The 26,728-nt window shown below is 39.5% G+C and overlaps 1 protein-coding gene across 1 annotated transcript in view; it reads right to left on the reverse strand.

The window, feature by feature from the left end:
• Window positions 1-26,728, reverse strand: part of LOC114142018 (eukaryotic translation initiation factor 3 subunit H) — a 76,538-nt gene that overhangs the window by 24,867 nt on the left and 24,943 nt on the right. The window contains exons 3-4 of the mRNA XM_028013019.1: window positions 12,666-12,833; window positions 480-579 (exon numbers count right to left, since the gene is read on the reverse strand). Of these exons, the coding sequence (XP_027868820.1) occupies window positions 480-579; window positions 12,666-12,833 (268 nt within the window). The remainder of the gene's footprint in view (window positions 1-479; window positions 580-12,665; window positions 12,834-26,728) is intronic.

Here is a 26,728-nt window from a genome sequence, read left to right on the forward strand (position 1 = left end):
TCCGTCACCTAACGCCTGTGGGGTTTTATTATTGGACAGATAACGCTTGTACTTATCTGAACATGTGCACCGGGTCCTCACGTGTGTGTTTGTGTCTATGTGAGGCCGGCTGCACTCGGACTGCTCCGAACCGCAAGGAAAACAGTCCCCTCATTACGTTCATTTTTAGCCGCAATTTAAAAGCAATTACGATAAGCCTTGAGGTCAGAAAAAGCGTAAACATGGAACATTTGTTCGACGGGCAAGGGCGAGCTGATAAATCATCATCATCTTCATCAGCATCCATCTCCAACTGCCAGTAAATGACTCCCCCGTGGACGCGCGGTGCTGCATTTGCATCCGCTGAATAAACAGAATCAAGAAGGGGCGAAAAAGCTATGGTTTTAATTCTACATCTCGGTAAGCAATGTTTGTCCATGAGCGGACACGCAAATGCAGACAAAGGATAGACGAGTGCGTTGTTCTGTGATGTTACTTACCCTTCAGGGGTGAAGTCCTTCTCTTTGCAGATCTCCATGAGCTTCGGGGTGAGTCTGTAGGCTTTCAGGGATAGGGAGCCTTGGGCTGTTTTTATAGGATCTACGGTAAGAGAGGGGGAAAAGTTCTTAAACAGAATCATGTATAATTAATAAAGTAAATGATCCAACTTTTAATTTCATTGCTCAACGTTCAAGTTTTAAGTGAGCCAGCTTACAACATACATACACAATGAGATTTGTACATCAGTCTACCAAAGGTCTTCGATGTCTACTGGTTGAACTCTATCAGACATGCCAGACAGCCAACCAAGCTTATTGCTGAACCGAATGCAATTTTCTGGCCGAATCCAGACAATATCACCATGTATCGGTTGTGTTCCTAAATGTGCATCCCAGGTCTTTAGCCTTGAGGACACTGGTGTCCTCATAGACCCATTGACTAACTTGTAAGCGTTTTGAGGGTGACAGTTAAAGGGTTGATGACTGTGCTTTGTTGTCCATCGTTTCCATCCAGGATGCCGTCACACAGAACCAAGAGTTTCACATTTTCCAAAATGTCTTCATTTACAATATTAAAGAGTTCCTCTCATTGGAACTGAGGGACCAGTCCCAACCCCTGAAAGACAGCTCCACATCATAATCCCCTCTACACTAAACTTCACAGTTGACACTAATCTGTCAGGAAAGTTCAGTTCACTTAGCAGCTGTCAAACCCAGTTTGGGTTGCCACACAGAGAGAAAGGTTTCATCTCTCCAGAGAACATGTCTGGATTGGTCTACAGTCCACTTGGTGATATGCTTTAACACTGGTATCAAATGTTTTGCATCAAAAAACTATCAGTGTTAGCAATATCATAACAGCAAAGGGCTGCTTAGACAAAATACAGCACTAAGTCTATTTCAAGTGTCACACATTCACTCTGTGCTTATTGAAAATATATCTCGACAGTGGAACTGACTAACTGTCCAGCTTAACTATATATTTTCTTGATATCAAACATCCTTATTTTGCGATGCTCCTGGTGATGTAAGGCTTAGATACAGCTGCTCAGTGATGGAAGCCAATTCTAAGAACTTCTATATCCATTGCTTGTGAGCTAATCTGAAGGCCACATGAAGTACAGCAGTCTGTAGCAACTGATTTTGCAGAAAGTTGTTGACCTTTGCACTAAGTGCCTCAGCATCCACTGACCCCATTGCGTTTTTTTCTCCACAGATTACCTTCAGATAAAATCAGGTAAAACATATTTCTGTTGTAAAATTTTTGGGGGAAGTATAATGATACTGTGCTACCATGATATATATGTATTTTATTTAAACTTTGATACAGTGAGTGCATTTAATTTCCTGCATATAGTCCCATCACAATTAGATGTTAAAACAAAGTGCGAACATACAGCTCATTTAATATATCTAAGATTGTTGGAATATGTCAACTAATGATTCACTATATAGTGAATTTTTAAGGATGCAGCCATGTTCTGTGGATGCTCTTTAATTAAAAGCTTAATGATGAAGTTTTACAGGCTTGCTTTCTAACTTTCTGGCCATTAAACAAGTTCAACCACTGGATCTGCAAATGGAACGTAATGACATGACAATAATAATAATCTGGATTTGTTTCCGTTAATGAAACACAAAGGTTTGTATCTGCCCTCCGTCCCCAACACCATCAGCCAGACATTATAATAGCTCCAACACAGAAAGCATTGTGTTCCTGCTGACAGTAAAAGTGGTTCATTGAAGACTCATTTCGAAATGCTGCTAACTTACTTGTGACAAAGTACAAAAAAGAAGTCTTGAGCCGTCACTCATCTCTAAAGTTTTCTTCCGAGAAACCAGACTTTAAGTTGCACTCCGACTTTGTATCGTAGTGTGTTCGTGGAAGAATATAGTGCCTTGCTTAAGATGTCACACTCCTTGAACGTTTTCTTATTTTGCCTCTTTACAAATCACCAGCTTCATTGGATGTTATTAGGTTTTTCAGGAAATGAGAAAACACAAAGATGTGCACAATTCTACAAAGTTAGAAGGAATATGATTCTTGGGTTTAGTTTTTTAAACAAAAAAAAATCTAAAAAATGTGGCATGCATTAATATTCAGCCCCTTTTTTCTCAAATACCCTCTAAATAAAATCCAACACAATGAATTGCCTTCACTGGTCATCTAAATATGCACCCTGAACACCCCAACTCCACATTAACTTATGGCAGTGGAAGGATCATGCTTGAGGACCTAGATACACCTTTCTTCAAGAGAAAAGGGTAAAAAAGGAATAAAATAATTCAGATGAAAACAGATTCAGGTTTTAAAATGGCCAACTCAAGGTGGTGCATGCTATGTTAGTCAAGCTCAAAAAATACCATCAAAAAGAGTTTGTGGTTGTAGCATGACAAAATTTAACTTCTGTGAAGCCAATACGGTTAATTTAGTGTGTTAATCTAATTTACTCATCTGTGAATATGAATGCCAAAGAGCTATTAGCAAAAGATGGACGCTGCACCTCAGAGCTGTTGTGTCTGGATCTTCCCCTACTTATACGGCGCATTACTCACAAAATGACTTTCTGATATATGCAGTCTTTAACGTATGAAGATTGTTTTTACCACCCTCCACACGTCCTGTTTCCGCAAATTTTTATTTAAAAGCAATACGGCATCCATATGCTCTTCAAAACCTCTGAAGGAGAAGACTGAAAATGAGGAAAAAAGTCACCAAGATTCAAGAAAATGAAAACAGAAAAAAAGTCAGAGGACCTTCAGAAAGCTTGAAAAACTATTGATGGAGAAAATATTAAACTGTTACAATCAAGTCTTTCTGCCTGGAAATGCAATAGAAAGAAATCTAAGATGGTATGAAACAATTCAAAGGTACAAAGTTCCACAAATGATTTAAAACGTAATACACAGTCAAACAGAATTTCTACAATAATTATCCAGGCAATTAATAAAAACTAGATGCAAGCTATGAGTTTTTTTCTCTTTATGCAGCAGGTGCAATAACTGAGATTGAACCAACTGAGAGTGAGCAGGATGCAATTTACCTGAAGTTTTTGTGTTATTTATTCACTTTCCCAAAAAGTCAGCCGTGACAAGCTATTTGCCTACAGATTCTCCAGTCGAAATAAAGACTGACGGTTGACAGCAGGTCTCAGTTGTTCCCTGGTTAGAGCAGAGAAGGCCAACACGAGGATCGGTCCTTTAAATCCACAGGAAGTGTGCTGGCTGAATTAAAATACTGAGTGATCCTGATTGAACTCTGAAGAGCCTCTTGAATTCAGACACAAAGCCTTGATCTTCTTCTGCGAACAAAGACCTGCTTCTTCCATGTGATGCACAGATAATTTTATGCATTAGTCCTGTTGGTCAGTATGCAAGAAAAACAGAATGTTTGATCTGCAAATGTCAAAAAGAGACTCAGATCAAGACAACCAAGAGCACAGAATAAAGTCTGAAGGAAAATGCCTGTTGCTTCCAAATAGGCCTGTCACGATAACAATATGTATACTATGTTGCCCTTCAGTAATAATTAGATTTAAATAGAAAAAATGGGCACATCTGACTACCTGATGCAATAATTTACACTACAAGGTTTTTTTGCCCCCATTTTTCCTCTTAAGACAATGTTAGAATGCCGGCCGTTCTGAGATTGTCGCTTACGATTTCGTAACCGATCATCCTGTAGTGTTTGGTGTGTTACGGAAGATCAGGGTGCTCAATACGTCGATCACGGGAAGGTTTCGAGTTGTTCTCGGCAGTGGGTGACAAACTGAACGCCGCCAAGACGATGAGACCAGCACTTCCTCTTCTGACAAGCTTATCAAAATATTCACTAAGATCCTAAACGTTTGTAGCTTCATTAAAGAATAATATATATATATATATATATACAATACAGACCAAAGGTTTGGACACACCTTTTAATTCAATGAGTTTCCTTTATTTTCATGACTATTGACATTGTAGATTCACACTGAAGGCATCAAAACTATGAATAACACATGTGGAAATATGCACTAAACAAAAAAGTGTAAAACAACTGAAAATACCCCTTATATTCTAGTTTCTTCAAAGTAGCAACCTTTTACTGTGATTACTGCTTTGCACACACTCTGCATTTTCTTGATGGTCTTCAAGAGGTAGTCACCTGAAATGGTTTTCCCCTCATAGGTGTGCCCTGTCAGGATTGTGTGGCTTCAAATCGCACTTCTCTTATCAGCTGGGTTCAGACCCCAAAGACAAAGATGAAGATAAAGGCAAAGACCAAAGGCAAAGAAGAAGAACTGGCGCCTTCTTTCCTGCCAGCACCCAAGTCCTGTGTGACCTCACCATCCATGCGGAGAAGAAGCTCATCAGACCTACAGAGATCCCTGCCTTCATCGATCAACTTCTCCTCCTGCTGCAGCACCTTCTTCATCATCAGGCCAGGTCTGGGGTTTGAAAAGCCATGCTCCGTCCGTCTCTCTCAAAGGTTCCCTTTTTTAGTTCTCAGTGTGAGCATTAGGGAAAGACAGACTAGATGATTGATTTTACTTATTTGATTATTTCTGCTACTGAATTAAGCTGTACTGACCCTTGCAAAAATGCCTTATTAATAAAATACTTAGCATAAAGAAAATCTAAAAGATGTTGTGGACATTCAGTTAATGAGTCACCTTAAAGTTCTTTGATGGTTGTAAAATAGCTATGTTGTTTGATTCTGGAGAGGAAAAAGTGGAAAGTGTTTTATAGGTTGCTGGTAGCCCATATGTAAAACAACATCCTTGGGACTCGCCGAGTCACTGAAACCAACCTGATTCTGTACCAAGTGCAAGTTGTCATAAAGAGAAGAGCGACCGTTAACAGGTGTGCTCTATGAAACTAGTTGGCTGCAGGCTGCTCAGTCTGGCTAATTCACAGGGGGAAGAAGGTTGGTACACCTGGATGTAGTTTGTCAGGAACCAGGCGAATCTTTTCTCGATGCCAGCTTAAACAGAGTTTACTTCAGTTCTGGACAGGATAAATCCCAGCAAATTTAGGAAACTCAATTAACCTGACAGACGGAGTGCTGGTAGCACATCTCCTCTCTCAGAAGAGGAAGTAGAGAGTGAGAGAATAGAGAGAGAGAAGAGGGGGAGATGTTGCGCAACAACATCATATAAAATTTGATCATTAACAGAGAGTTAACAAAGATTAGAGAAAATTTTGTTTTGGAAATATTTATAAAATCTAAACAATTTCCTGCCAGAACCAAATTAATAATGGATAAAGACAATTTATATGGCAGTAGGTACAGAAAACCACGGTAGAAATCTATTGTTAATCAATTCATGTGAAATAAATGGGAAAAAAAATTACTTATTAAATATTTGGTCATTATTTCAGTTTGAGTCGGGCAGAACTTATCTGTTCGTTCTCATAGCAACGATCAGAAGCAGGACCCTCCCCAGAGCCACAGTGACCTCACTGATGAGGTCACAGATGACATCATGAACATCACAACAGATCAAAGAAGTTCTGAGGCTTTAACTGCTTGAATCTCAACACATCAGTTAGAATCCAAACGCTTCAGTGAGATTCAGATTTTGTGTCTAGTGAGGATTTTTGTGTTTCCAAAATGCCATACCCTGTAATTTTGCCACTTGGTTTTGGACTAGGATATCTGGTGACAACAGGGATGAGGAAAGTTTTTGACCATTTCTTTCCTGGAAACGACTCAGAGGAAAGTACCTCTGAGGATGTTGAGAGAGATTTGTTTTGGGACGGGCTTCCATCGGTTCCCACAGATAAAGCTGACCCGGCTGGGGAAGTTTCGTCTGTCGAACGTCTGGGTCGTTTCTCAAGCTCCCAGGATGTTGAGAGAGATTTGTTTTGGGACGGGCTTCCATCGATTCCCAGAGAGAAAGCTGACCCGGCTGGGGAAGTTTCATCTGTCAAAAGTCTGGGTCGTTTCTCAAGCTCCCAGGATGTTGAGAGCGATGTGTTTAGGGACGGGCTTCCATCGGTTCCCAGAGATCAAGCTGACCCGGCTGGGGAAGTTTCTTCTGGGGCGAATCTCAAAGCTCAGGTTTTGATTTCAACAATTTCATCTCCAGTGTGTTCAGAGAAGACATCGAGAAATGGCACATCCTCCAGGGTCTCTGAATGTAAAAGTTCCGCAGACGGAGCGTCAGGTTTAACACACAGGAAGCAGCAGAGGAGCAGCAGAAAGACTGTTAAAGACAAAACTGCCCCAGACAAAGTAGGTCACTCTGAGGATAAGGAAAGATTTTGGGAACAGACTTTACTGATTCCCGAAAAGAACGACTACCCCGGATGGGGTATTTCAACCTCAGAAGAAGAGGAAAAACTTTGGGACCGGGTTTTACTGGTTCGCCAAAAGATGAACTGTTAGGTTTTCTATGAGGAACAAAAAGATTATCCTCAGATTCCGGCTGCCATAAAGACATCCTCTGTAGAGGACAACCTCTGTTAAAGTTTCCCAACAGGTTCAGAAATCGTTCTCAGTTTTTAAAGCTTTCTGAACCTGTTCTCAAGAAAACGTGTACAAAAGCGGGATTCATAATGAGAAGCAAACACATGAAGAGAAACGCCACACTCCATAGAAAATCCCACCTAATGGTTTCTCCTGCCACTAATCTCCAAAACAACAAAGCTGATTTTTTAGAGGAGGAAGAAACATTGAATTTTGTGAATAAACTACCAAAAGTTAACATCCTGTTTGCAGGTTTCTCTCCGAGCGCTCCGGCTTCCTGCCACAATCTAAAGTCATCACTGTTTGGTTAATTAGTCCCTACATTCTCCTTTAGTGTGAATAAAACATCAGGGCTGCACAGCGGCTCAGTGGGCAACACTGCTGCCTTGCAGTAAGAAAGTCCTGGGTTTGAATCCCAGCCTGGTTCTGTCTGCATGGGGTTTTCTGGTTCTCCATGTCCATATGTGGGTTCTCTCCGGGCGCTCCGGCTTCCTCCCACAGTCCAAAAAGATTTAGTGTGATTTATAATGGATGGATGTTAATAATAATAATAATAATAATTATTATTATTATTATTATTATTATTATTATTATTATTATTAATATTACCATTACTATATATAAATAGATATATCTATCCATCTATCAATCAAAAGATATATCTATATAGATATATATATCTACTGTATATCTATATAGACATATAGATATATAGACCTATATATTTGGCTACCTGTCACATTCAACAACGACGATCTACCGTAACACACCACAATCTTAGAAAGACCAACGTTCTAAGATTGTCATAAGGGGAAAAATAGGGGCAAAAAACCTGTAGTGTGAACTATTGCATCATGTAGTCGATGTGTCCATCTTCTCTATTTAAATCTAATTATTACTGAAGGGCAACATAGTATACAGACTTCATAATCTTTTGGTTGAATGAAGTATTTATTTCCACTTTAGCTTTATGTTGTTTAGGTTTTTTTTCAAGTGAGTTTTTTGTTAATGGAGACTGAGAATCCATTTTATTTTGTTTTTGGTTGTTTTGTTTATTTTGTTTATCAGCTCAAGTGTTAAGTGTTCTTTTGAAAATAATGTGTATCTATCTTTGGCAGGAAATCGCATGCATTATTACGTCATTTCCATTAAATCAGTGTAAAAAGGTCTTCAAACAATATTATCGTTTATCGCAATAATAATTTTTGAGACAATTAATCGTTGTTCTGAGATTAACTCTGAGATTTTGTCCAGAGAAAGGTGAGGCACCACATCCAACCACTCCCTGGTGTGGACGTGGATATTGACAGGAAAGTGGGGGCCTAAGGAGGAGGAAGTGTGGCCAACGTTGCGATTATGTTTGCAACAACAATCAGCAATGGAGAACCTGAAGGTTTTGGTTTTGATGGACTCAAATAAACCCAGATATTTCATTTTGTCTTAAGGACAAATCAAATGTCAAGCAGATAAGATTAAAGACTGAAATGTATTATCATGGCTGACTCAAATAGACCCAGATATTTAATTTTGTCTTATAGAAATTATTTGCTGATGAAATCATAATGGAAACGATTCAGATAAGCCGATTAGTTTCTACTCTGTACAGATCTATCTATACTATGGCATTTTATTTTAATTATTCTTTCAAGTTTATATTTAGATAAAAGGTGTACACCAATATCCAGGCATGAACTTTATTGGACAGGAAAACCCAAACAAAGAATAAAATGCAATATATGGCTTGTACCACCCCTGATGTGGTTCTGAAAAACAAGAAGTACACAGGGTCTGTTAATGGAGACGGAACCGGTCAGAACTGGTCAAAGCCATGCCCATGGAGAAGCGGCTTTAGATTCATCTACAGACGGTGAAGCACAATCTCCAATTCTGCTTGATATTTAGAGAAAGCAGTAATTTCATTAAAAGCTAATCAGTGTCTCAGCCAAAGTAACTTCAAAACATAAACCTCTAATTACCTTTGTGTGTGTCCATGTCAACCTTATCGATAAACTAAACTGACTTGTTCAACGTATTTACCCAACTGGTTTTAACCACCTGTCGTCCTGTACAGGCACCGGACACCGGATCGGTTGGCTGGCTGATTGATTCTTTCATCGGTATAAAATGACCGGTGAGCTAATGACAAAGAGAACTAAAAAAAAAAAAAAAAGCAATAGATGTTTGTTTCCCCTTTGACTTTAAGCAGAGATAATGTAAATTCCTTTGGGGTGCTTTGATCCGTTAAGTGCTGCATTATTGATTGACATTAGCGGGAGGCCTCTTTTAGAATGAGAAAAGGCTGCGGTGCCCCGCTGCCAGAGCCGCCGGCTGGCAGAACCAGTCACAGACTTGCAGCTGGAAAATTCTTCTAATCTATCTTGTGTCTGAAAATGATTTTAAAAGGTAGAACTTGACAGAGTTTGCTGGTGAAACTCAAAGCTGTCTTGTTTTTTTTTTGATGAAGATAGCAGTTCTGTTTTTGTCTTTCACCTGAAAAGTAAAAGACAAACACTGTGAAAGTAAAAATCTGTCTTCATCAAAGATTTCTAATCTGTTAGCTTCCTGTGTCACGGTGACAACTTTCCTTTTGCTGCTCATAAATCTGAGGGGAATAAAACTCAACAACGACAGAAGTTTGCTGCGCGATCAAAAATTAAAGCCTGGTGTCCAAATGTGACAACATGTCTCCGACTCTTGAAGTGCATAATCTGCGTCAGAGTTACGTACCAAACGGCTAAGTGATGAACGCTTTTATCTAATTAGCCGCCAATATCCACGGGATTTATGTAAAATACTGCCTCTGAACTCAGCCACTCGGAGTGGTCATAAATTACCATTCGTCTAGACATAGGGGGATTTAAGACCAACACGGTTTATTGGTGAAAGGCTTTCACTTTCTGTACTGTTGGTTTAAATATTGTCTGGAAAATTAACATCCTCTGTAGCTGCACTGTCATGTGGCAGTTACAAGCAGCTCTTAAAGATTTTCACAAAGAAGTTCATGGAGGCACATTATATCTATTAGTGTCATGTTATTGGCAAGGAGCCACCCAGCTAATCCTGTTTGTGTCTTCCTTCTTCCCTCTCTGTAGCTGACCTTACTTAAAGGTTAACAGTACCTTAACCACAACATTTCCTCACTAGTGCGACTTCTATACATGTCACATTGAAGGGGTTGGAGAAGATGGCGCTTGCCTGCCAGACCGAGGACGTCGGATTAAGTAAGGGGGAGGGGAGGAAAAGAAAAAAACGTATTTCGTTAGTGTAATTACTGTGTCACTCATCTACTCCCAAAACCCCAGCAATTAATTTCCGAGTCCTGTTCTGTGTCATGGGTCTCTTTGCAAAGAAAGATTTGGTGTGTCTGTCAAACTTCTTTTTATTTCCAATTGATGAGCTGTTTTATTAGCCTCTGACCAGTTGACTTTTGACCTACTGCCCTCAGCCTCCGTGATTCTGGAGTCTTAATTCCTTCCTGTATGTGCGTTGTGTACAGCTATTACTCGCTGCTCATCTGAATTCGGCGAGTGTGCATATTTAGACTGACATAAGGTCGTTCTGAGATTATACTTTTGCAAAAAACACGATTACAGTCATTGCCTTGAGCAGATACAAGATTATGAGGGGAACAGGAGAATATGCAGCACCACCAATCACTCTACAACTCTATTATCTAGTCAGTGTGAAAATGTCTCCAAAATGATTTGGAAAGAGTCTTCAACCACAAGGGCAACATATTTTAAAGAGATTTCTTTATAGATCAACACAAAATGGAGCTTAGTTGTAAAGTAGAAGTAGATTTTTTTTATTAAAAATCCAAAAAGCGTGTATTGTATACAAATATACAAAATACCATCAGGAGTCGCCTTATGACTAGTTCAAATGAAAAGATGTTGTTTTATGTTGATTTTTGTCCCCATTTCCCCTTCCAACAATCTTAAAGAAGCCCTGATTATCGAGATGTCCCCCAAGCTAATCTTCAGAGATATCCCTGGTATGTCAAGAGGGATCTGATTGACTCGGAAGGTTGTCGTTTTGTATTTATATATATATTTTTTTCGATTAACCATAGTGCACAAGCATTCGCCATTGCTTCTTCTCAGTGGGCCATGTTTGTTTACTCTGAACTCACATTTGGTGTTGAGAGGTTTGCCCAAATCTTTTGATAAGTGATGAATTTCACTCATTAGTACTCGTCTGAATACTGATGAGTGTAATTGGTTCGTGTGTGGAGTGTTACTCCTGTCATGTGGCTCGACATCACACGCTCTACGACCAAACCTAAGATTTCTTATCATCATGGTATGGTGTCAGATTTTGAAAATCGGCCTTGATATCTTGCAGTGTCAACCAGGCATTAGTAGTACACAGAGTCTAGATTTGTCTCTATAAATGTGGCTGCTCTACAAAGGTTTGACAGAAAACATTAGTGAATAAACCATATCATTTGTCCAACACACACGATGCTATGCATGGTTGAAAATAAAGACATATCGTAAAACATGATGGTGGTGGCAGTCTGCTATGGAGGAAGAGTGCTTTACTTAACAAGAGAGAAAGCTACTGACCAGACTTGATTGAAAGCTGGATGGGGTAAAAACAATGCAAATCTGGAAGAAAATCTGTTTTGTATCTTGCAAAAGACAAACATCAAATTCCAGTGGGAAACGACCCGAAACATAAAGCAACAATGGGCAACAATTTCCATCTCTAAATGTAAAAAGCAGGTCGAGTAAAATCTCCAAAGACTTTCAGCTATTATTGTAGCACAAGGCGATTTGACAAAGGTTGGACTAACAGGGGGTGAATACAAATGCATGCAACGTTTTATCTTTTTTTTTGTGTGTGTGTGAATAAAAAAATGATAAAGCGTGGCAGAATGAAGTGTTTCTTTCTATTCTTATTATATTAATATCTTGAAAGGCTCTTTAACTGTAACCATCAAAATGACAGATATTTTTCTGAAATATCTATTATCCAAAACTGAAAATTGCTTTTCTAACATTTAAAACCAGAACACAATATATTAGTACCTTTCTCTGGTTGTATTTTTAGATAATAGAGATCAAAAGACACTAAATTTGTCCTGAGGTTCTTTAATCGTGCCTGACAATGAACACTAAATGACTTTCATCAATTCTCTTGTGGAAGCCAAGGAAAATACAGCGTACCAAATCAAAACAAGCCATGTAATTTTAGCCTGTATGTTAGTTTTCTTCTTGTCCCTCTACAAGTCGTTCCCTGGAGACTCAACGATACATCTTGGAGTTAAGGTACAGATCTAAACTGCTGCTGACCTACTCTTAAGGAACTGCTTTCCATCTGAACAAGCATGAACTTGTTCATTAGTGGCCATCTATGAATTGGTGCCTGACAAGTGCACACCACCACAGTACATCTCACCTCTGTGTTCCTGCGCTATACTTGGTCAATATAACACTTCCTCCCGCTGAGAGCAATAGATTGAACTTGACTAGCACATGTAGCCATTACCTCCGTTGACCGATGCTTGAACCCGGCTTCGCCGTGTAAGCAAATCCCATTTTTCCAACATCGTTTGTCTCAGTTACACTGATCTGTTTTAAATTACAAGCCTGCAATGATTGGTTCTGTCATTGCTTCGATTCCGTGTTTGGATTATGTTTTTGACCTCTTCAAAACAGACCATCTGTTGTGACAAATGTCAATTGCATTGATTTGAACACTTTAACCTTCAGTGCGGGACTACTCACCATAGATCAGAACAACAGACTCCTCAATGGCGTGTTGGTAGCTGAACTGGGAGTCTAGCAGAGCTCGGCTGACAAAGGAGCCGTAGTAGGTGGACTGGTACCAGCCCACATGCAGATGGTCAATGTTGACGTGACGCAGGGAACGCATCATCTCCATCTGGTACTGAACTAGAGGAAGAAAGAAAGGAGAGAGGTGGAAACCATGAGTGATGAGGGGGAAACTAGGAGGAATGGAGGAAACTTTTACTGGAATCCAAACTCATTTTGTTTGGATCTTTAATTAGATAGTGGCCATCTGGAAGTGGACACGGAGTATAAACAGAGGGATAAAAAGTGAGAAAGAGAAATATGGTGAAATAAATTAGCAGCTCAGATGTGAAGGACAAACATGTTAAAACTAAGCAAATGAAAGCCTGCATCTTCTCTCAACAAGTGATTCTGAGGATTTCTAAAACTGCAATAATCTCGTGCTTTAGGTCAGATCCTAGACAGATACACTGGCATGTTTCAGCTCCTGGGCAGGAGGCTAGATACATTATAGAGAGTCTTTTCATTATGGTGGACACCTCCTAGCTTAAAACACAAACACCCATCCTCATTGGCTTTAAATAACAGCCAAGGCAAGCGAGCAAAACAGTATCTGTTGCGGGCTGGCTGGAGGAGGTTGATAAATCAGGCCTTGATTGGGCAGCTGTGGCCTCTAAACCCCCGTCTGTAGAGTATAACCCTATCCTGCTGAGGCTGTTAACAAGAACAAAGTGGAAAGGTGGAGGAGAGGGAAGGTGAGACGCTGAGGGTAAAAAGAACAAAGATGGAGAGTGGTAGGACAGCTGGAAGAGTGGAGCTGGAAGAGTGGAGGAAGGTGCTAAAGAGGAGAAAATGAGATCAATGAAAGGGGAGATGTACAAAAGAAAAGGGGACGACTGATCTTCTTTGCTGACCTGAATCTGAACCCATTGGTTATTTTATGCTAAGCAGGTAGAGCTTCACTTGATCATTTGACAAAGTGAGGATTCAAAGACTTAGACATGTTTTTAAAAGAAAATAAGCCTGATAATAATATCTTCATTTCTTGTCTGCTGCAACACGTCTATACAAACAGCCGCCATAGGCCAAACATCAGTTTACTGTTTAATGACTCTTGCCAGAGCACAATGCTAAGAGTCTCCTCTTCCAGCACAACAATGCCACTCTGAAAAACAACCTCTCCAGGTCTGGAGGACGGGACAGGGACGGCCGTGTGCACAGACCCCCTTTTCATGCACCGTCCTGCGGGGGAGGGCTGGATGCAACAATCTATCCTTTTAATCTCACCTTTTATTTAGAGATTGACATGGTCCAGGAGACAAAAATACGCGTGGTGAATGGACAGGAGAATACAAGGCAGGGGCAGGGACGGAGGAGGACACGGTGTATGAGGGGCAGGAGAGGGAGTGTAATTCAAACCACAAGAGGCGTTTGTGTCTGGGGAAAAAGGTTCTGGTAGTTGATGCATTTCTTGTTGTAGAGTGGATCAACAAAGCCAGACCTTTAGATACTTTGAAATGAGATTTAGGACATTATGAAAACATGCAATTGCATCATTATCTCTGAATGCTTTCTGTGAGCTTTAGCACATTGTTTAGTAAAATACCTGATCAAGTGTTGGTTTCAAAGGCAGGAAGAGTCAATCACATTGGCTAAATATTTAATTGGTCAGCAGGATGTGTTTCCATGGCATTAAGCAATGCTCTGAACCCAGAATATTGCAAACATTTTAAATACAATAGGAATTGTGATTGGATGGATTGTTTAGCCCTTCTTCCAAACAACCGATATCTATTTGAGCATCGGTTTTGGTACCAATCTATGATGTTTATTATATATAAAATGCATCAGTGTTAGCTCTGGGTGACTTCTATGGTTAATATTTTGTATTATAAGGTATTAAAGATTGAATGCTGTTATTGCTTGTCGAAGCAAAATTTCCAACTTTTCAACATTGAATTTCCAATAAAACTGCTTTCGATGTAAGTGCCGTTAAAAACTAGATTTTACTTTCCGCACAGAGAAAGGGAGAAGGCAGCGACAGTACAGTGGGTTATTTTTATTGCTAAAAAGCATCAAGTACTTGCTTTTTAATTTTAAAACTGTGCAAGGGAAGTTTTATATAGATGTTTTAGTATAAATGCAGGAAAACATTGAATATTCCTGCAAGCTGTTTACTGGGTAATACTGAATCAACTAACTTTAACCACATATAAGCAAGCTTTAGAAAACTCTGGTTTGTTTTCTGTAACTTGTTACCAGCATTGTAGCTAAAAGCCAATCGTAATACTTTTGCAAGAAACTTAAACTTGGAGAAAAAAAATGCTGCAGGATCTTTGACAGCGATAGGATTTTACATATTTATTCAATAAAGCATGTCCCTGACCTTTACCTGATTTTCACTAACCTAAAAAAAACAAATTTCCTCAAAAGACCATACTCTTTATTCAATCATTTAAAGAATAAAACAGAGGTTTCTTTCCATTTTTATGCATCGTTAAACAAGTAAAATAAAGAAGAAAATCTACATTTTTGGCATTCATTCCATCTATCTGCAATCAGAAGTAATCAAGCAAAAATCGGATGAATTTTATCAGTGTATTCTGCATTTGAGGACGAGATGAATGAGCCGATAAATAACATTCCCGCAAAGAAATGGGCGATGGTTAAAAAAATGAAACGGGAAAGGAAAGGACGAAGCTAACAAAACACCGTGTGAAAACGTGGAAGTGACAGACTGAGAGTGGGTCTGCTGGAGAGGGGCCCGGAATATGACCAGACTTCTCAGCAGACTGAAACAGAGCTCAGCGGAGGGGGGAGGCATCCTGCGCTCTAACCACCCCATTTGTCTCGGCACTTCTGCTTCTCTCAGTAGGAGTTCTTACCTCTCAGTCGCCACTGAAGCGTACACCTGGCCCAACACCCCATCATTAGCAGGGAAATTGGGCACAAACTCCCAGACAGAAACTGAAGGCTGAGCGACTGACAACAGCAGGGAGAAAACCACAGACTGTTTATTCCAGTCAGCATAGTTGTTTATAACCTTAACTCTAACGAGCAGACGACTGCCTTATGTTTTATTAAAAAAAGGTATAAAATGATGACTTCACTTTTACAGTAGTACTGCAGTGCTTCTTTTTGTATCTGCCCATTTTACAACCTTTTCTAATACAAAAACAACAACCTAGTAAACGGTACTGGTCTTTTCATTTTCCAATCTGCAAGGCAAGCTGGAACACATTGGAGAGTTGCTTGAGTATTCTCAAAGTAACACTCTAAAATGATTTTAGAGAGGACTATATAACTGCAATTTAAGTCTTTGGAGGCATCGCAAGTCGATTTAAAGAAAACCAGTAATTAAGAAGAAGTGTTATTTACAGCTAATTACCACATTTCTAGAGGATACTTATTTAAAGAGCAGTGATGGGCATTTAAGTGACATTCCTTCCAAAACAGGGTAAAAATATAAAGCATCTATCAGCCTTTGCTTAATCATAACTTGTAGTAATAGTCCATGTAAAGCCTTTTCTTTATCCATCTGATCATTAGTCTATTCAGAGAGGCCTCAAAGTCCCTCACCGTTTCATCAAGTCATCTTAGACAAACAAAAAACAAAGTTGTGCTTTCTTTAAAATTGTGAAAAGCTGGGTCGAAATACTTCTGTGTATCCTTGAGACGTAATACGGTTGTTTTTTTCTCGAGCTCTGACGTGAAATCACAGAATGTGGTGTGAAGAGACATTGATCTGGCGAAGGTTATAAACAACATTTTGAAGTGGTGAGATTTCTACAGCACAGAAAAAAGGCACCACTAAAGATTACTGAACAGTTAATTATTTACTTTACTTTGAATTTGAGAACAAACTAATAACATGCATCCACGTTGCAAAGACCAATCTAGGACATAAACACGTTGCTCTTGCTTTATTGAAGCGAATTACATCTCTGTACAGCCAATGATAAAGCATGCAGCTAGTTTTACAGGTTGGAAACTCAACTGAGTACCACTGATCACATCAGAGGGAAATTGAAAAGGGTGGTTATAGCCTCGGGTTACAGTCGTGAGATCCAAAAAGCTTGATTTATATCTCATTACACACCAGCCGAGGTATTCTCTCTACTGGAGGTGAGCTGAAAAACACCAACTAATAAGATACAAGCTGGCGCTGAACCAGACAGGAGGAAGGACATATTACGTTTTCTTGCTCTGTAATTTGACGTGTCATAAATGATAAAGGGGGATATAAGATTTTTTTTTTTTCATTTCTAATATCTAGTGTTGTGTAATAGGTTCCAATGGAGGTCCCATGCTGGCCAGTCCGTTGTGGTTAGCTGAAATACGGGGGGAAAAAAATAACAGATGGGCATCCTAAATGAATGGCATATCAATGGAAGAAGGTGAACGAGGCTGATAAAATACCCAGGCTATTACACCTAGTGTAAAGCTGGGTTTGTGTTTGCTCCCCACCTGGGGAGGGCATAGCAATAGGATCAAACAGAATAGGCTGACAGGAGCACCGGGGTGCCTCAGGGCAAGACTTTGCAGTGAAATCTGGGGCACTTCCATTTTTAAGACGGACACATGCAGCTACTTTGGCACATACACCAAACATAAATACTGTTCCTGACCAAGTACAACTATTTTTATAGAAACTGTAGCCTCATTTTCAAAACACTTAGAGTCACACTGATGGGTTTTTTTTCCTCAGTGTGCAACAAAGAGGATGTTTTGCCTCTGAACCACCAAATGAGATGGTCTGGGTCTCATAACGGTCGATTTCAGTAAGGATCAGCTGACTCTGCTACTTGACGGTGTGTTGTGGTAATTAAAAAAAAATTTAAAAAACAAAACAATAAAAACACACCGGGTGTCATGCATATGATTTCTTTCCATCAATGCACATTAGGAAGGGCGAGGTTAAGTGTGCAAAAATGGAAAAGCTCTCAGGACTTCAGCTATAGGTAGTTTCTCAGACAGCAGTGATGCTCAGAGGATAAAAGCAATTTAAAACCACCTATGTGTTGACCTTTATAATAGCTAATGCAATCCAAATTTTATGAGCAAAACTCTGTAGCATCTGCTGAGTCCCACTCCACACTGCTTTTAATTGTACACTGCTCACGTCTTGTTGGAAAGTTGTTGTCACACTATGTTCAATCTTGCCATGCATGTTGGAATATTGAAAATGTTTCACATGGATTCTTTCACAGGGATGCAAGAATGGTTTAAAGAACTGATTGTTGCTCTACACTCAAGTTGCAGGCGTTTTCGTTTGGCTACATTATGTTTTTTAGCATCCAAATACATCTGGAGGTCAAACCACGGTCACATAACCTCAAACTAGCTCGTCGCTAAATATTCGAGAGTTCAAACGTGTACGGCGGTCCAGTGTATTATGTGACGGATGTTGTAAATTGGCCCAGACTGGGAAGGTATGATGGTCACATTCAGTTTCTACAAGTGTGCTAGAACCAATTAAACCAGCGAGTATGCTGCAAAGCGGAGGGAGAACAGGCTGACTCAGCAGACAAAGACCCCGGCAGATTGCAACCAGACCCAGTACCTGAGGCAATTATTTGCCTGCGACATGTCAATAAGTTGATGATACTCGGTGCAGACCAGTTGGTTAAAATATTCATGAATTCTGCTCAGAGAATCCTAATTTTATACCATGTTGTATTCTCCCTACAGCTTTCACAAGAAAGTCAAGCAGACAGACAAGCTTTCAAACAAACCACTACACACTGTACTCTGGTCAGCAAAAAAAAAAAAGGCATACAGACAATCAAATGACTTTCAGCCTGATAGCTGAACTTAGATTTAGTTGGCTGAGGACACAACAGGCTATTGGCAGTCAGCCAGCTCATCCACCTAAGATCTAATACAAAGCAGAGAGCCTAGTAAATGCCACAGGATCACTACCTTGTTTTTTCATAAACCACGAATTATAGGTGAAGAAAAAAGTAGATAAACATTCTCAGAGATACACACATGTGTATATCAAGATATATTGAAGTTGAAAAGTCTGTAGAGATCTCAGTCTGTGGAGAGCCATGACAAATGTCCAAAAGAAGATTATCTTTAGAGCTATATATATATTAAAAAATCCTGAAAAGTATACAGAAACGTTAAAAACTCTTTTAGATGTTGCAATTAGGGCTGAAAAGATTCCTCTCATGATTCGAGTACCTCGATTATTCAAATTCCTCGAGGAAAATTTACCTGCCTCGGAGCTTCGTTAATTTATGCTTTATTATTTAGCGCACTGTGTTCCGGCCGGGACATTATTTGCGTTGCGCGGAGCTCTGACTTCCGCTTTCGAGTTGTTGATGAATGCTAAGTGTTAACGACATAATGTCCAATTTTCAAGTTGGACATTATGCCGTGGGGATTTTATTGATTGATGATAACGCCCGGGTTTTCATTGTTTCGGGGGACCAATAAGCATCCTTAAAATGATTTGGCGCGATGCCTGGAGTAGGACAGCCTTTCTCCTCCGGGAGTTGCTGGTTGAAAGCGAACAGCGGAAAGAGCGCTGGAGGAATATTTATACAGGTGAGCGGATAGACTGAGCACGGCGGGCGGCTGAGTAGTTGATGGTTACAGTGTAAGTGTAACTTACGGACGAGCCACACAATAAATTTCATATCATCCCGGTCTCAACAAACGAGTGGCGGAAATCATCGTGGCGGTGCATGGCTGGTAGATGAGTTTCTGACTGTGACAGACGAAGGTGCAGTAAATATCCCGTATTGCTCCCCCGTTCTTACGTTAGTCGCCTGGTCTATTTCCTCCCCTCCACCACCATCTTACGTTTGTTCGCTCGCCTGCTCCCCCTCCACTCCAAGCCCCCCACTCCAGATGACATTTCCCATATTCTCAAACCCAAAGCTTGACAGGTATGGGGAAAGGTGAGAATTCATCTATTAAACTGACTGAAGATGAATACATAAACCAAAAGCTGGAGTATAGACATTTTTATAAGTGCATTTGTGAGCCTGCGTCTTTATTATTAAATTGAATATAATTTCAGATTTTTGTTTAACTTTTCTTCTGGTTAACTTAGAAAGTGAGCTATTATTGTTACAGGTTAATTTTTTAAACTGCAAAAAAGTAACCGTTAGGGATGCTCAAAAGTGAAAAATTGGACCGATATTGATATCCGATAGGAAGACCAATGTTATGCCAGATTTACCAATATTTTATTTTATAAAAATCTTTTTCATCAGATTACTCGATTAATCGTAAGAATCATCGATAGATTACTCGATTACTAAAATATTTGTTTGCAACAGCCCACAATGCTAATGGTTGCACATGCAGCAAGAAGAACTATTGGAGAAAGAGCGTTGATGAAAATATAGATTTATGACAACTGATATTTTACCAATATTCTCCTTACAAATTATTTTCCAATATCTTCCAGCTGTAATTGTGTGTTGACAAACACAACACCACATAGTTTTATTGCATTTTTTTATGTATTGACAATTACTAAAGGTTACTAGTTAATAGGGGTGGGTGATATGAATTCCAGTTTTATCATTCTATTTTGCGAGCCAAGAGATGTTGAAAGGGACAACAGTGACAATTAGAGCTGTTAAATACTTTGGCAATTGTATGTCGCAGCAATTGCAGCCCCAAAGACAAATAATGCTCTTGAAAATCATTCTAATTCATATTGTGCTTCTTTAGGTCACCAGTCACATACAGAAGTGTGATTTGTAACACTGAAATGTACACCCAAACTGTATTTCTAAATTTATTGATGTTTATTGATGCTTTCATTGAACAAACAGTGGAAAGAACATTAAAACTAACAATCCTGACAATAAGGAAAGTTTTTGGAGGGTTTTAAACATTAATTGGAATTTATAGTGAAAACGGTAAATCAAAAATTCTTATAAGAAATTTATCACGATAAATTATATACGATGCGATAAATGTCCACCCCTTCTTGCCAATACTGTGAAGCCATGATACTGTGGTATTTTTACTCAAGACAATCGGACACCAATCAATGCCTCGAAAGGGACAGCAGCTCTGTTAAAGTCATAGTGACTATAACCAAGCAGCCATTGTATATGCAGTAGCTGAATTTGATAACATTACGACAGGGCATCTTTTGTGGCAAAGTATTGGGTTTCAAAATGCAGGGCAGGATTAGACAACCTTCATGGTATTTTTCAAAACACTCAAAATGACACTTTCACTCATGTATTACGAGGGCAGGTGGCAATATTCTGACGACGACGGCAGCATTAGGTCGAGGACAGTCAATTTAACAATATTGTCAAGGCGAGGAGGAGGTGCGAGAATGCGCCGCCGTTTGCTTTTCCTCATTCATTTCTGCTGCCCCGCTGCCTCTCCAAATCAATCAATCTGGGTCCCGAGGCCAGACTGGGAATGAGTCTGCCCATTCCCCTAGTGCCTTCTGATTGTATGTGTGTGTGTGGGAGACGGCGAAATGAGCAGGAATGGTGTACTTACATGTGACAGAGACAAAGGGAGCGAGTGTTCAAAGGGGAGCGTGTAAAACCATGACAACACGCTGGAAAGGGGGCAGGTTTGATGCGTGTGGCCTGAAAATGGCCTCTGCTGCATGTGTGTGCTGTCCGTCAGCACTTGTGTCTGCAGTGGCGGCCGTTATTAGCCAGAAGCAAAACCTCTCACCCTGGGTAGTAATGTTAACAGTTATAATCAACAGCGGCACCATCGGCGCGAGCGAACCACACAGTTTATGCTGTAATACTCAATGACACAGGAGGTGAACTGCGATGGACCTCGCAAGATGCTGCAGGCCACAGCGACCGTGTGCAGGCGGTGAGAAGTGTTCTGGTGTGTGCTCGGGTCTGAATGCGAGGATACACATAACTGCGTGTCACAACACATTCTAATCACCACCTTGACAGGGCTGATGAGGGCCTTGCCTGGAAAGCATTGGGCGGTTGAATACACGCACGCACACGAACGCGGGCCAGAGTTGATATCCACCGAGGTCGAGTGGAGCAGAAGAGCAATATAACAGTCTGAAACTTGGAGAGCTGTATTTTCTTCGCCCTCCGTTTCCTGCCTTTATTTTCTGAATGTAGTGAGTGGGGCAGGAAACAGAAAATCAACAGCTGAGAAGGGGGACAGATGGGCCAACCAGACTTGAATTAAAAATAATTAGAATTTTGTTTATTTTGATCCTTTATTTGCCTCGTTTCCCCCCACTCTCTCGTTCCCCTTCTGTCATCACAGCAGTCGCAACACTGGCAATGTGCTTTAAGATCTCAGCCACTGTCGTCTAATTTAGATATGGGGATTTCAGACAACCAGTGCTGAACTGATGCTCAGATTATAAAAAAGGGATTAAAGATGATTAAAGATGATGAGTTGTGTTATAGTGGTCCATAAAAAAAATGTAGTGAAGTTTTCATATTTACACCATACAGTTTGTTTCTATGTTGACTCTAGTGCACAGGATAAAACTACAGATCTTGCTGTAAAAGTGTGATGTGAAAGGGAGCTTGTGCGCAGTGTACCTAACACTTTATTAGGTACGTCTTACCGCTACTGTAATCAGCTAACTTTATTTGCTGTTGCCTCAGAAACTACACACTCAGAGTTTGTCAATAGACTGGATTTTTGCATTGCTGACCAGTAAACCCCCAAAACAGGAAGAACATTGTGAAATCATATTCATCTTCACAAACATAGGCAATTTTATGACAATTTTATGACATGTCCAGCATGAACCTGGACACAATCTTCACTCGTTCACTCCCAAAAAACAAAACTAAAAAAAAAAAAAAAAATTAGCGATTTGTAAAACCTTTGTTGGGAAACTCGTGGAGATCGTAATAATCTTAGAAATGGAAGAATGATTCATTTCTAAGTCTTGCTACTGCACTGAAGATATTTTTGAGATCAACGGAATGATTTCTTTCTTTTTGTTTTGGACGTAAAACAAATTAGTTTTCCAGAAAAGTCCGACCACTATCTTGGTTTAATAAATTATTGCATGTTGCGCATAAAATGTAATAATATTTGTAGGTTTGTTATTTTAAAAAAATGTCAGTCAGCTTGTACTACCAATTTTCAGACATCGTCAAATATGCCAAAGTTTGGACACCGATGCCAAAAAAGATTTCTCCACTAACAATTGAGAATGGTACTAATAACAAAAAATACAAAAAAAATAATTTTAAATCCAAATCAGTCAGGGTTATAAATAATGTAAGAAAATTTAAAGTATTTCTACTCTGTAATGACAGAGTCTGGTTTACTCTTTATGCTTGATTATATCCTGAATATGCCACATATAAACTCCCTTTGGTCCAAATGAACAGAAAACTCTATAGTTGGTAGCATCTTAAAGTCTCAATCGAGTTAATATCTCAACACTGCCTTGCATGTTAACAAACCCTCCGACAGCAAAAGAACAAGCTGTTTCAGGAAACTGAAAAGACCAATTCCTTTTTCCGGGCTGGAATTGGGTGCTTGAGAAGCTCAGAGGCTTAGAGCAGATCATGCACATCTTTATTAATACTTTAAAGCCAAGAACAAAACAAAACAAAAAATAACAAAACAAATGTTTAGGCGCATTACAATTTAAAGACATTTCATCCTACCAGTGTTCTGCTAAGTGAAGAACAGTGTAGTCCCACGGCAGCTCCTTCTATCTTACTCTCAGGACTCGGCACATCACCTCTAATTTAATGAGTCTAAACTCTTGACCCATTCATTCAGCACAGCTGAAGCCACACTTTGACTCTGCACTCTATTTCCTAAAGTCATCAGACTCCCATCTGTTTTGTAAGGTGAAAACACCTTACAAAACAGGAGTGGCTTTTACCATCTATGTGTTTACTTCCGCTTGTTTTGTTTGGGGTTTTTTCTTCCCTTTAAAAGGCGTCCCTGGGAAGCAACAAGCATTCTATAAATACATCTGTGACTTTTTTTCGTTCATGTTTAGATAACTTAAAACACTACGCTGACTACTGCTGCTTACAACAGAGAACAAACATAAATGTCTGAAACTACCTTGTTTCAGTGCTGTTTGCTCTTCCTTATTTAAACTCGTGGCTTTTTGAGTTTAAATGCTTTCTTCTGAATCCGTTACAAATACCCGTTAATCTGTAGAGTCCTACACCTCGGAGTGCTCATTGATAATCTGTGCACTTCAGGGTCAACATAATTCATTCACAAAGAAAAGCCTGCGTTTGTGACCGGAATGCCGGCTGGCTTCCAAAGCGAAGAGCAAGTGGCCTCGGTAAATAGAAATGAGGACAGAACTCACATTCTCCATTAAAAGACAAACACGCTAAGATCTTGAGATATTATTTCAGCCGTGATCTGCCACTAAAGACACAATAATTCTACGAGTTGCCAATTTCCATCTTAAGCCACATTTGCTTGGTCGTGTTCCCTCTGTCCCAGTGGCACAAAACAATATGCTACTTAGGCTGTGAGCTGAAGAAACACTTCAAGCTCAATTGCTACCTATATAAACTAGATGTAAAGCATTCTATTGATGTGTTCTGAATCTCTTCTTTCCGTGTCTCTATATCAAGAAAAAATATCTTTACTTTCAGATGACCAGAACAGCTTCCTTACACCCACATAAACGCAAGTACAAAAGGCCTTTTTTTCTCCAAGAGAACTTTTCACAGCCTCTAAAGTGATTCTGTGCTTCTGTATTCTGGGGTTTTAGGTCCATCCTTTGTGTCAAATGGTCACAAACACCAGGAAAGTGATCAGACTTCTTTAGAGCACCTCGGAACAGAAGCACTGCCTTTATAGTACGTTCTTACCTGTCTGAGTAAAAGGTCTCCTTCGAGATACAGAAAGCCCTGAATGGTGGGTGATGAGGGGTTGACAGAGCAGCTCGGGTTTAGAAGATAGAAAGTCTTACAGTGGCTTCTAGGTATAGCAACAGCTTTTACAGCTGTGAGAGGTAAAAACCAAAATAGAAACACTAGCCATAGTCCAGTCCACATATATGTCTGTATCAACATTTGAATATGCTGGTGCAACAAGAAACAAAACAGTCACCAAGCATAAGTAATAACTGGTTAAATCAACAAAAAAGGGAGAGAAAAGGGTAGCTGTGTTAATTGTTAACAACCAAGTTTGGATGTCCTTCACACATGCAGACCATCATACTCGATCAGAATGACGGATGGCTGTGTGTGTTAGACCCCTCTGCCCATTGTGACAGCTGTAACCCCCACATGCCAGAACAAATCACCACCTGCCCCCATGCCAGCCCACAATGTGCCCACCACCAAACTCTCTGACGGGCAGACTGGAGAATGAAAAAGCTGATCTTGTGGACGGTGTTACAGATGGAAGAAAGCTAACATTTTGTTGTTTTCAGTATCAATGACCCATATTTTCTATATGTATTTACTGTATTTTCTACAATCATCAAGACATGCCTGTGGTTAAGAGAGCAGGAGACAAAGTCATATTAATTAGGGCTGTTGTAAACGAATATTTTAGTAATCGAGTAATCTATCGATTATTCTTACGATTAATCGAGTAATCGGATAGAAAAAATTTATAAAATAAACTATTGGCAAATCTGCAATAACACCAGTTAGTCCAGATCAGTCCAATATCTCCTTTTTGAGCATCCCTAACAGTTAAACGTTTGTAGTTTAGAAAGTTTACTTGTAACAGTAGTTTGCTTTAACCTGAAGAAAAGTTATACTAAGATATTAAATTATATTCAAATAATAAAGTGGCAGGCTCACAAATATGCTTATAAAAATGTCTACACTCCAGCTTTTAGTTTATGTATTTATCTTCAGTGAGTAATACACATACACGTAAAAGAACTAAGTAAACAACTCATTTAACTCTAACATTTTATTGATAATAACGCAATTTTGAGGATGCTTTAATTAAAAGCATTATTTTTAACCATCACAGAAAAATCTAAATGCAGTGAAATGTTTTTTTATGTATTGGAAAACAGAATGTAATCTATATATTAGGAAAAAAATAAACTTACTCAAAATGTAAAGGTTTGAGTTTGTACAGAGTTCTGCAGCCTTAACTAGTCATGATAAAATGCAAAAATGTTGCTATTTTTATTAAAACGATGCTATTATTTATTCTTGATTGCTTAGGTATAAACAAATATAGAATTACTACAAAAAATATTAATCAAAAATTTCTAATTCATACATAACAGTAGCAAGAAGAAAAGACTGTAACTTTTCAGGATGGAAAGACACCAATAAATAAATGCTTTTCAGCTTATGCCTGTAATCTGTTGCTGCGTATTTTTATTAACAAACTTACATTAAGTCCTGCATAATTTCTCTCAGTTCCACCCTCACATACAATTTACACTACACCCGGTTAAGTAACCGCTATGTTTAGATGTAACGTTAGCAAAATAATGTGCCTCAATTTACATCTATAACATGGCAGATTATCACACAACGTAGTTAGCAAAGAGAACATAAACGTTACCTGTTGGCAACCGTGTACGAGTTGGATGCATGTAGCGGGTGTTTTCTCTTCAGATGCTGCAACATTGATGTCGTGCTGTTGTGGTACGCCAATTCTGCTTTGCAGTGGATGCATTGCGCTGTGTTGTCCTTTCTGTTTAGCCTAAAATGTTCCCAAACTTTTGACATTTTTTGTCGCTTTCGGGGTTCTCCTTCTGAGCATTCTCCGGTTCCCTCCATAGCTACAAACTTAGCACATGTGCTCCAGGCGCTAACGGAAGTGGTAGCGTTGTGCAACACAAAAACCCTCCGGCTAGACCAGTGTGCTGCGTATTTAACAGCATTGCTTATTACAATACAATAAATTTAGCGAAGCTTCGAGGCAGATAAATTTCCTCGAGGATTTTTTGTAATCGAGTTACTCGAGTTACTCGATGAATCGTTTCAGCCCTAATATTAATAATCAATTATTACACATGATGGGAAGGCTCCCTAGCTGCTAATGTTCCCTAATGTCCACAAAACATCCTCCATATCTGGTGACCTTAACTGGCTGTTGTGCCTGACTGTATGACACCAACAGGTGTA

Source organism: Xiphophorus couchianus, chromosome 3 (genome assembly GCF_001444195.1).
Source record: "Xiphophorus couchianus chromosome 3, X_couchianus-1.0, whole genome shotgun sequence".
NCBI classification, from domain to species: Eukaryota; Metazoa; Chordata; class Actinopteri; order Cyprinodontiformes; family Poeciliidae; genus Xiphophorus; species Xiphophorus couchianus.